An 11,994-nucleotide genomic window follows, 5' to 3' on the forward strand; every position below is an offset into this window, starting at 1 on the left:
TGGTGCCCCCTGGGGTGGCACAATGCCTGGTTCCCTTCTTGTCTGAGCTCCAAGACTTGGCTCTTCGGAGAGGCAAACTACCCTCTTATGGAGAAGAAATTGCCTTGGCAGCATCTTGAATGGCTCATGGAGTTTGAGTGGAAGCATAGGGGATTGGAAAGTGTGAGAGAGCTGTGTCCAGCACACGTCAAACTCAGTGCATCTCCATCTCAGTCTCTGGTTTTCCTTCATTTTGTCTGTGTCCCCGTTTAACAAATGGGCAATGGAGCTCTGATATCCCAGTGGTGGGTCAGCTGGCTCTAGAAGACCCGATTCTAGGCTAGATAGAACCTACATCTATGGATCAAATCCACAGTTTGATTGCAATCCTGGGAGGAATGCCATTCCACCTCAATCTGTATTCTTGTCTTTTTATATTAAGTGTTAGTAGCGAGGCTTAGGATGGAGAAAAGTAATTTCTTATTATCCCTCTTTTCTCCTGTTTAGGAACTGAAAGGGGGTGCTGTAAAATTAATAACAAAGCTTATAATTTTCTAATCGCTTATTATTTTCCAGGCCTTGTGCTAAAGCTTACATTTAATCGTGTAATCTACACACCATGCCTGCATGGTGAATGTTCATCAGGCATAATTAGCACCATTTTGCAGATGAATAAACAGAGGCACAGAGATTAACTGGCTTGCTTTTGGTCTGACAGCCAAAGCAAGCAGAAGCAGTCAGCCTGAGTTGGCTGACTCCCGAGTTGCAGTCCCAGTTACTATGATACAGTGTATACTGGAGTGGAGCTATGAACACAGCACATATTTTTCCTTTCTCTACAAGCTTCCTGATGTGACATCTTTGTCCTGAAATCAAAGTTGGATGAGAACACACAGTCTGAGCACAAGGTGGTGAATACAGGCTAAGAGTCAGCAGTGTTGCAATCCACTCACCATCTGTGAGCTATGAGCCGGCAGCTCAGGCAGTGCTGTGAAAAACAGCATACACTCCCTTGCCCATCTCCCTCCCTGGAGAAGCAGGAGTGAGGAGGGGGAGATCTCTGGACTCAAGACTAGCTCTTCCTCTCCTCCCCAGAAGGAGCACAGAGACACTGAGTCTGAAAAAGGTGTCTTCTCCTTTTCCAGGTGCCTGGCACATAGCATCAGAATAAATAATATTTATGGAGTACTCACCAGGGTCAAGTTCATTAGATCATTCAGAGCCTCACAGTTTATCTTTACCTATTTTAGGAAACTCCAGGGAGGTTTTGAGCAGCTTGTCCAGTATCTCACAGAGAAGAGGGAGAGCCAGGGTTTAAATCTAGAGCGACGCTGTGACCACTACAATCGACTGCTTCCCTCAACGTGTACTGTTTCATTAATTCCAAGATGTTGGATCGCAAGATGTCCAGCCCCTGTGGCTCCACTTCCTGGCATCTCTGCCCATACATTGTCCTCAGTGTTCCCTGCTCCTCTTCCTTCCCTGCTGGGTGCTGCCTACCACTCTGTCAGGCTGGCCACGGGGCAGATTCCATTCCAGCTTGTTGTCCAAAGAGCCCATGGGGTTTCTTATAAGCATACCCCATCCCCAAGCTGTTTCGTTTTGGTAAAAACAAACTGTTTTGGGAGTTCTTGTTTGGAGAGGAAACTTTTTACATCCTATCTTTTTTTATCACCATCACCCCAAACCCTGATTCTGAAGAACTGGTGGTGTAGAGATTGTATATTAAAAAAAAGCAATTTAGACAGAGAGTCTTCTGGCCCAAGATCAAGGATTCCAGTCTCTGTTTCCGACCTGCTCCTGGCTGCTAAGCTCCTCTGCCTCCCAGTCTCATTTTCTCCCTCTGCATTAAGAATGAAAGGGCTGTCTAAGGGACAAGATGCTGAAGAAAGAGAAAATGCCCCAAGAAACCCTTGAATTTCTGCGAGAGGAAGAAAAAACCCTCCTGACGAAGTTAAACAAAATAAGGCACGTAAAGCCTTTAGCTAGCACCTGGCACACGTTAGGTGCTGAATAGCTCAGCTCGGGCAGATGGAGTGGACAGGAGCCGGGGCACCTGCAGGATCTCACGGCTGGCTGTTGCAGGGCGTGGCTGTCAGAAGATTGCTTTCCTGACGTTGCCTGCAGGGTACAATTGGTGACATGCCACGGCACTCAGGAAAGTGATCTAACTTGGATTTTTCTGTATGGACACAGAATTGCAAGAAAATCTCATTTGCATAGAGTTGGGGAGTTCATTTTTTCCTAGAAGCTGCCTGTCAAGACTGAGAAGAAAGACACATTTCTTAATAATGATTAATCAGCTGTATCTGAAAAGAAAAAGAAAACAATTCAGGAAATAAGATGCTAAGGAAAGGTGGGGAAAAACGATCTCCCCCCAGACGGACCCACCCAGTTAAACCCTGACAGCATTTCCTTGTGTTCACCTGCATAAAAGTGACCGGCCCTTTCCAAGTGGCAAGGAGCGCAGAGAGAAGGCATAGGGGCGGCCCTGGAGCACTCTGTGAGAGGTGAGGCTCGCGGTGTCCATCCTGAGGCTTTGCTCATCACCGTCCTACTCCTCTTCCATTACAGCTGCAGAGAGGTGACCTGCAGTTGCTGTGAGTGGCCTACGGTATTACAGGTGCTGGGCATTTTGTAGAATGGGGAGGGGTGTTCCGGTTGAACTTTCTAGTCCTTTCTTCTCAATAAGTAGAGAGGCAGAGTGGGAAAGGAGGAAGGAAGAAAGGGAAGAGGAAGGGATCTATTTTGTTTTCAGAAGCATGATGATCATATTAAAGTTTTATTCAAGTGTATTGCTTTACAATGTTAACTTATGCTGTGCAGCAGAGTGATTCAGTTATGTGTGTATATATATATATATCCATACTTTTTCATATTCTTTTCCATGATGGCTTATACAGCATATTGACTATAGTTCCCTCTGTTACACAGAAGGACCCTGTTGCTTATCTGTTGTATACACAGTAATTTGTGTCTGCTAATCCCAAACCCTCAGTCCTTCTCTCCCCGACCTCCCTCCCCCTTGTCAACCACAAGGCTGTTTTCCATATCGGCGGGTGTGTTTCTGTTCCACATATATGTTCATTCGTGTCATATTTTAGATTCCACATATAAGCACATCATTTGTCTTTCTCTTTCTGACTTACTTCGCTTAGTACAATAATCTCTAGGTCCATCCACGATGCTGCAGATGGCGTGATTTCATTCTTCTTTGTGGCCGAGTGATATTCCATTGTATACATCCGTTGACAATATTCGTTTTGTCAATGGACATTTATGTTGTTTCTGTGTCTTGGCTATTGTGAATAGTGCTGTTATGAATAAAGGAGTGCATGTATATTTTCGAATTATATTTTTGTTTGGATATACGCCTAGGAGTAGGATTGCTGGGTCACATGGTAACTCCTTGTTCAGTTTATCGAGGAACCTCCACGCTGTTTTTCATAGCTGCTGCACCTATTTACATTCCCATCAACAGTGTAGGGGGCTCCCCTGGTGGCTCAGATGGTAAAGAATCTGCCTGCAATGTGGGAGCTGTGGGTTCGACCCCTGGGTTAGGAAGATCCTCTGGAGAAAGCAATAGCAACCCACTCCAGTATTTTTGCCTGGAGAATTCCATGGACAGAGGAGCCTAGCGAGCTGCAGTCCATAGGATCACAAAGAGTTGGACACGACTAAGCGACAGACACACACACACACAGAGCAGTGTAGGAGGGTTCAAAGCGAAAGAATCTAGCATTTACTATAAGCTTCTTTTAATTCTAAAAACTCCTGGGAACTTTATAGTATATGTACTTTTAATCATTTGCAGTTATTAAGTATATCTTTAAATATAAGGAGTATCACGGGCTCGGTGGGACCTGGCAGAAGTTTGTTCTGTCCGTCTGCTGCTAGGGGATCTGCTGGGTCTCCGCTGAGATCCAGGGGGCGGTGCTGAGGGCGGGGCGGTGCAGGGCTGAGGGGAGCGGCCGCCTGCCCTCGCATCCTGGTTCCGCCGCTCAGGGGCCACGTACCTTGGGCAGGTTTCTCCACCTCGCTAAGAGTCAGTTCCGTCTCAGTTAAAACGGGGATGGAAAAAAAAAACCACCCTCAGAGGCTGGCTGGGAGCATGAGATAACCATGGAAAATATTTGGCCTGGAGCCCGAGGCACGAGGCAGGCGTGATCAGTGTTAGCTACTACTGTTGCCTGAATCGGGTGAAATGGCTGGAATCACCTGAGGGTAAGCGGGCAACACCCCACTGCTTCTGAGAGTTGTCAGCAGAAAAACTGTGCCCCCTTTAGTCACTTGTCTCCCCAGAAGCACCCCAGCTGTCTTTTGAGGGGAGAGAGGATTCTATTGCCTGCCCTGTCAATGGGGTCTATTTCCTTGTTCTGCTAGAAACAGGTTGCAAGAAGAGAAATCAAGCTCTTTAGCACAATGCCTGCTCTCCAGTGAGATCTCAGCGTACACCTGTCCCTTGCTGGGAATGCTGCTGAGTTAAGGAGAGGTGAGGGAACACGGTTTCTTAAGCAGGAGTCACCGCTTCTCAGCTTCTGGAGAAGAGCCTGGGGGATGACCCAGGGTCAGGGGAAGGGTGGGGTATGGCTCACGCTCTCCCACAGGCGTGGTTAGAAGTGGGGGCGTCCACAGCCCCCAGCTGGCTTCCTATGCTCACGGCCCCCCTCTCGTCCACTGTGGCGCCCACACGCCTTACACAGCACACACGTGGCTGGAACCGAGTGCTCAGTCTGTACCATGGACGACGCCAGACAGAGGCCAGTCCATGCACATGTGTTGCCCTCTGACGTATTTTTAACACTTGGCTCTGTTTGTGAAATGTGTGCTGGTGCTGGGAAAAGTCAGAGGAGGAGAACTCAACAGGCTGAGCACTTTTCTCAAGATATATTACATGACACCACTGACAGTGGTTCACTGAAAACAGACAGGACAGAGGCAGGAGGGGGTGTGAGAACTGGGCGGGGGGCGGGGGCAGCAGGGGTCTGGGTCTGGCCCTGGTTAGAGGTTGGCGAGAGGCAAGCACGTCCCTGGCACCTCCTGGCTTGGTGGGTGATGGAGGGGAAGCCGCCACCTTGCCATCTGTGGGTCTTCCTCGACACTGCAGCTAATGGGTTATTAGAGGCCCCGTATCTCCCTTTCCCATCTCTTCAGCTGGTGACATCTTCATAGTTGGCATCAAAGGAGTGATTTTAAGCAGACACAGTGGGGATGTAACTTAGTTACCAAGTGGAGATATAATAAAGGATGTCTCCTATTTTCAGGGGTAAACATAAAAAAGTGAAATGTGTTCTATGGTTTTTTCAGATCTGTTGCCTAATTTCTAGGGCATATTACCAACCCTGTTTTCCTATTGAATTTGTTAAAAAAAAAAAAAAAACAACAAAAAAAACGCTTCTCACCCCTGTTGAAAAATGAGCTGTGTTGAGTCATGTGAATGATTTACACACAAATTCACTCCTTGAAAGTTGGGAGAACACTGTGGATCAGGCTTTCTGGGAGTGGAGTGGGTGCAGCGGGGGGGACAGGGAAGGGCTAACTCAACTGATTCAAAGAAACCAGAGAAGGAGACACATGCCCTGAGGTCCGCAGGCTGAGGTCCTAAGTCCTGCTTTCTGGGCTGCCCTCTGACCGGCCTTGCAAAGTCCGAAGGGAGACTCAGTCGGGGTTTCTTGGCCGGAAAGCTCACTTCACCCCTCCCTGCAGGACATGAAGGCACCGTGCATTTCCCTCTGCCTCCTGGGTGCCGGGCTCTTCCTGTGCTCAGTGCATGCCCGAGGCCTCAGGAGATGCCTGATTTCCATGAACTTGCACCGCGTGGAGGAGAGCTTCCGAGGAATCAAAACAGCCATTGTGAGTGTGGGTTTGGGGTGAAGGTGTGGGAGCGTGCCTCACTTTACCTCTTGGCGTGACAGCCAGCTCCTGCTCATCACCTCGGTGTCCCTGGAGGATGTGAAGTCCTCACTGCTTGTGTCCATTGTGTTTTCCTCCATAGCAAGCTAAGGACACCTTCCAAAACGTCACCATCCTGTCCCCATCGGAGACCCTGCATGGCATTAAGGTACCGGCCTCTGTCTGCTCGCTCCTCCTCTGGCGTTTTGTGGGGAAGTGGCCCAGGGCTGAAGGGGAATCCGCGCCTGTGCATGCCTCTTCCCTGACCTCCCCGGACTCTGAGGCTCCGCCGACTCCTCACGTGTCAGCTGATGTGCGAGGGTGTGCTCCTGTCTCGGGGAACTTGAACCCCAGGGAGGGTGTTCACCCCAACAGTGATTAAGGTGTCATATGCTCGGATGGGGCAGGATTTCTATGGCTTAGAGTGACTTTTGTGGTTTTGTGGGGAAACTGAGACAATGAGCAGTGTCTCAAAAGCTGAAGAGGCTTGGGGTTAGTGGCTAAAAGAAAGGAAGGGTTTGGGGAGAATAGGTGTGTAAGATCAATGGAAATACATATCAGGGGACAGAGGGGCAGCCGGGGTGAATTCCCTGGTGGTCCCGGAATCAGGACTCTGTGTTCCCACTGCCAAGGGTGTGGGTTCAATCCCTGGTCAGGGACCTACAATCCCTTAAGCCATGAGGTGCGACAGAAAAAAAAAAAAAAAAAAAAAGAGGCAAACTTGAAAGCCAGGCTGAGCCTCAGCTTTATTTATTTTTGGTCGTACTGAGCAGCTTGTGGGATCTTGGTTACCCAGCGGGGGAACCTGTGTCGCCAGCAGAGGAAGCGTGGGATCCTAACTACTGGACAGCCAGAGAACTCTGAGCCGTGGCCTATGATACAGGCCACAGGGAGTTTCTGCGGGTGTTGGAACCAGAGTGGGTGACCACATAGTCTTTCAGAAAGACAGTCTGGTGATGTTCTTTACAATAGACAGCTTGAGGCCAGAAGGCAGGGAGGGAATGTCTAATTGCCAGACTAGAGGTGCTGAGAGTCCGTGCGTTGGAAAACAGCTGATTTATGAGGTGACGGTTCACTTCACAGAAGGGGCCAGTGAGAAGTACCTTTAAAAATGAGCTCCTCCAGTCCTTGATAGCATTCTAGAGAAACCCAGTTCTTTCAGTTGTTTAAGTGACAGAGTATAAGGCACAAGATCATTCTTCTACGTAGTATTAGGCCTGATTTATTTATGGTAAATGCAAGGAACCACTTCCTAAATTCTATTCTAGTCAATGGTATAGGAGACTTATAGGATATTATAACTGGAAGGGACCCAAAGGCCATGTATTTTGAAACCATCATTTTCAAATGACCAAAGGACGTCTTGGGAGAAGGAATGTCTAGTTAGCAGTGGTTGTCAGAAATAGACTCTCAAGTCTCATGCCCCTGTTTCTTCATCCTCTCAAGGTCTAGAAATAGTTGATGTGGCCTAGAGTATACAGTTCATCGTCGTATTTATTCTCTTTCCCTCTCCCTCTTTGATGAGACAAAGGTGAAGGGAATTAGAAGGAGCAGAGCAAGAGGAGAGGTTTTGTGTTGCAAGTTCAGTTTCCATCCAGGAAAAGCTACCTGTTGGGCCAAGGAGGCTTTGCTGCCTTAATGCTAATGAAGATATAGATGCACCATTGCTGTAGACCCTTCTTTTCTCAGGCTGACCTACAGATCTCCTACACTGGCTCTTAGGGTGGAGTGCAAACTGCAAGAAGGAAACTCTGGCTGGCCAGTTGCCCTGAGCCATGTCCAAGGAAGTCAGGAGCTTTTCTGAGGAGGACCTGGCCAGATGCATGCATTTCTGCAGCTGTCAGTTTCCATTTTTGCACATCTCCACTCCAACCAAGTGATCCCTGAAGTGTAAAAAGATCACACTGGAGGAGAGACCAGCAGTCATCACACTGAAAGGAATACGTGCCTAGCACAAGCCTGACATGCAGCAGTCACTGAGTGGCTTTTAGTGGCTAGAGGATGTTCCAGAGACCCAGACTTCAGCACAGTGTAAGGAAGTGCTTTTCAAGAAAGCTGCTCAGACATCGCTCCTTTCAAAAGGGAAGTGTCTGATCCCTGGAAGCAGTTAAGCAGAAGTTAGTGACGGTATGTCAGGGATGCTGTAGGGAGAATTCTAGCCTATTGCTGGGCGCCATCCCCTGTGAATATATCTCCTGGCCACGGGAAAAGAGGGTAAGAACTGCAATCTCTTCTTGGTGACTCTGTCATAAGCAGCTTTGGTGTCATAAGAGGACACTCTGAGACCAATAAAAATGTAAAAAAATGACTTTTAGTTATTTCACTCCTTGTTGCCCCGACCCAAGCAGGCTGCTTTTGTCTCTAGGATAATAAGAGAAGAGGTCCTCTGGGGCTATTCTTAATTTGTGTCTATAGCCCTTAGATGTGTGCTGCGTGACCAAGAACCTCCTGGCATTTTATGTGGACAGAGTGTTCAAGGACCATCAGGAGCTGAACCCCCAAATCATGAGAAAAATCAGCAGCCTTGCCAACTCTTTCCTCTACATGCAGAAGACTCTACAACAATGTGTGAGTCACCAGCATCTGCTTCCTGCCTGCCCCACGGAGTCCAGGACACGCTGGCCCTGTGTGGCCTTCTGAAATGGTTCTGGGCCCAAGGGAAATCCCCTGCCCTGTCATCCATGGGCAGAAGTGTCGGGAACCACTTCTAGTGGGTCCTCCTTGCCCAGGGCTTTCTCCTCCTCAGACCCGGTTTCCTCATGGATAATCTTCCTGGGATGACCAACTTACCTCAAAGCATCTCTTAAGTGATCCCGGGACTGGCCTATGAGAGGGGCATGTTGAGGATTCTGGGCTTATCATAACACACATTGTGATTTGTTAAAAACAAACCTCAGAAATAAAGCTGAGCCCCCAAGAGCCAATAAAATCTTAGACCAGGAGAAAACCCGGGGGTTCTAGCCCCATCTCTGCCAATGATTTCCCCGGTGACTTTGTGACAAGCTACTTCACCTCTCTGTGCCTTGAATCCTAAAATTGTTAGAAGAGGTCTTGACCCCTGTCCCACTTACGTTAAGAGGTATTTAACCAATAATTTAATTAACTAGCCCAACAAATATTCATTGAGTGCCTGCCTAGAGTAGTGTTGCATTCACAGGGGGGTGACAAGACAGATTTGGCCCCTGCTCTCCAGGCCTTTCCAGCCCTGGTGAAATGCAAAGTGATTCTACAAACAGCCCCTACAGCCCCCTGCTGCCCCAGCCTGGGTTGACTCACCTGACTCTCACCTTGGGAGGAAGGAGAACTATCACTCCTCATGTAGGAGGTGGTGTTAAGAGTGAGCCAGGGTGGAAAAGTCTTCTAATGGATGCTATCTCCATTTTATTGCAGCAGAATCTGTGTCACTGCAGACAGGAAGCAACCAATGCAACCAGAATCATCCATGACAACTATGATCAGGTAAGGGAGGCGGAGAGGACAGGGGAGGTAGAGATGGGATGCAGCGGCCTGAATGGGCAGCCTCCTCCCTGCTCAAATTCATCCGTTTACTCAACAGTATTGATGGCCGGTCTGCCCAGTTCTGTGTCTGCAGGGTGTGTTGGTCTTACCTCATTTGTTAATTTCCTGGGCTCTCCCTCCCCATTATGCCTCCACTGTTTTCTTTCCACATATCAGAACTATGTTCAGATCTGAGGGAAAGCACACACTCTTTAAGATAGGGCTGAGGCAGACGGAGGCTTCCCAGGTGGCATTAGTGGTAAAGAACCTGCCCGCCAACGCAGCTTACATGTAAGAGACGCGGGTTCGATCCCTGGGTCGAGCGTGGCAACCCACTCCAGTATTCTTGCCTGGAGCATCCCAAGGACAGAGGAGCCTGGCGGGCTGCAGTCTATGGGGCCACACAGAGTTGGACACGACTGAGTGACTTAGCACACACGCACAATGCAGAGGGAGCAGAGAGCCCCAGTGAACTGTAAGCTGTTATGCATGAAGCGTGCTACCTGGTAGCGGGTTTCTGTGTCGCTGTGTCTAGGAACTGTGGTCAGCGTCCTGTGTGGTGATGAACAGCGCTTCTTATGTACGTGCGGATGTTGTATGCACACCTCATGTAGAGGTGGAGTTAGAAGCACAGTATCTTACCTGCATCATTTAGAGATTCTGTTGAAATGCAGATTCTGGCTGGTAGACCTGGAATGAGGTCTGAGATTCTGTGGTTCACCCACACTCCCAGATTAAGTCAATGCTTTGAATAACAAGGAGCTGCAAGGTCTGTTCAGAGCTCTTCTTTGTGGAGAGGCTCCATAGAGTAATATCACAATGGCTGAAATTCATATTGTTCTTCCTATGAACCAGGTATTAAGTGCACTAAAGGTATTATCAGCACACTTATTCCTTACAACAATGCTACAAGCCATTGTCTATATTTGATAAATTAGAAAACCAAGACACAAACAGGTTAAGTCATTTAACTAAGTTTATACCACAACTGAGTGATGGAGGTAGGGCTCGATCCCATGCCATCTGGCTCCACAGGACATACTTTTGTATCTTACCATCTCTTCCACTCTGCTGAGGAAGAGCTGGGATAAGTCAGGAGACTTGGGTTCCAGTCTAACTCTGCTGCCAGTCGGCTGTGTGACTTTGGGTAGGACACCTTCTTAGGGGCTCCAGCGTCCAACGGAGACACGCTGTTCCCGCTTCTCATTGCTGGGCCCCTCGGGGACCGTGGCTTTCACGGAGAGTGGCAGTTGTAGGCTGAGCTGATGTCAACAGGAAAGCAAGCAGAGCTTCCAGCAAAGCAAGTTTGTTTGTTTGTTTGTTTTTCTGTGACATATAGGAAAAAGAAAATCAGAGGGCAAAGAATGAAGAACTTCTTATTTTGTTTATAAGTTACTGACATGATTTAACTGTTTGTTTATAGAAAACAATTAAGGTTATCTGTTAGGAAAATAATTTAGGGTCTGTATGCCCTGCAGAGATAATGGTTGCATAAAAAGCAAACTTCATGGGGACCAGAACATGGGGCAAGTGACTGAAAACTGTGGTACAGCTCAGAAAGGCAGGGTATGATGATGATTTGCATGGTTTCAGCTGGAGGTCCGGTCTGCTGCTGTTAAGTCTCTGGGAGAGCTGGACGTCTTTCTAGCCTGGATTGACAAGCATCATCGAGGAACTTCCGCTGCCTCAAGATAAGGAACCTAATCTGGGGGGATGAAGAGCCCCTGAGAGGTTTCTGGTGGGGGACAGCCAACTTGGAAGGGGAGGGAGACAGGGGAGGCCCTGTTTTATGCAAATGAGGGTCTTTTTGAGGAACTCTTCCTGCTTGTTTGGAATTCTCTTCTCTGGGCTGAGGTGTTGTAAGGGGAAATTCTGGGTTTGAGCACACCTCACCTTGTGGCTAAAATCTCATCGGCTGGGCCCAGCATGTCTGATCTCACCTGAAGGTATCCAAGCAGTCTACTGGTTTTATATTTGTAACAAAGTATGTCTGTTGAGAGGTCCTGCGGGGCCATCCTGGAGGGAGAGGGTGGGCTTCCTTAATTTATTGTGAAGTTTTTGTATCCCATGTCTGTGATGTGAGCTAAGCGATATCCTGTGGTGCATATTGTACTGACCGGTTTTTTTCTGAATAAATTCTGTTCTTTACCAATTAGTGCAAGTGTCTTCTGTTTTAGGAAGGCCAGTCAAGGACCATGAATGGAGACTATGAGAAATGAAAGGGGCCTTGGGGAATTCCCTGGTGGTCTAGTGGTGAGGACTCTGAATTCTCACTGCTAAGGGCCTGGGTTCAATCCTTGGTTGGGGAACAAAATAATCCCACAAGCCATGCTGCTGCTGCTGCTGCTAAGTCGCCTCAGTCGTGTCCGACTCTGTGCGACCCCATAGACGGCAGCCCACCAGGCTCCCCCGTCCCTGGGATTCTCCAGGCAAGAACACTGGAGTGGGTTGCCATTTCCTTCTCCAATGCATGAAAGTGAAAAGTGAAAGTGAAGCTGCTCAGTCATGTCCGACTCTAGCGACCCCATGGACTGCAGCCCACCAGGCTCCTCCGTCCATGGGATTTCCAGGCAAGAGTACTGGAGTGGGGTGCCATCGCCTTCTCTGACAAGTCATGCAGTACTG

General features: G+C 48.4%; 1 protein-coding gene across 2 annotated transcripts; it reads left to right on the forward strand.

The window, feature by feature from the left end:
* Window positions 1-1,834: 1,834 nt before the first annotated feature.
* Window positions 1,835-11,511, forward strand: IL19 (interleukin 19). Of its 2 annotated transcripts, none has more exons than XM_070768918.1 (6): window positions 1,835-2,579; window positions 5,686-5,832; window positions 5,975-6,040; window positions 8,287-8,439; window positions 9,262-9,330; window positions 10,963-11,511. In XM_070768918.1, exons 2-6 carry the CDS (start codon window positions 5,689-5,691, stop codon window positions 11,062-11,064), a joined length of 534 nt encoding a protein of 177 aa, XP_070625019.1. In that variant the 5' UTR covers window positions 1,835-2,579; window positions 5,686-5,688; the 3' UTR covers window positions 11,065-11,511. The 2 variants fall into 2 exon arrangements, with proteins under 2 accessions (XP_070625019.1, XP_070625020.1); XM_070768919.1 differs by having other exon boundaries at window positions 1,835-2,489.
* Window positions 11,512-11,994: the final 483 nt, after the last annotated feature.

The sequence above is a fragment of the Bos indicus genome, chromosome 16 (genome assembly GCF_029378745.1).
Source record: "Bos indicus isolate NIAB-ARS_2022 breed Sahiwal x Tharparkar chromosome 16, NIAB-ARS_B.indTharparkar_mat_pri_1.0, whole genome shotgun sequence".
In the NCBI taxonomy this organism is placed as follows: Eukaryota; Metazoa; Chordata; class Mammalia; order Artiodactyla; family Bovidae; genus Bos; species Bos indicus.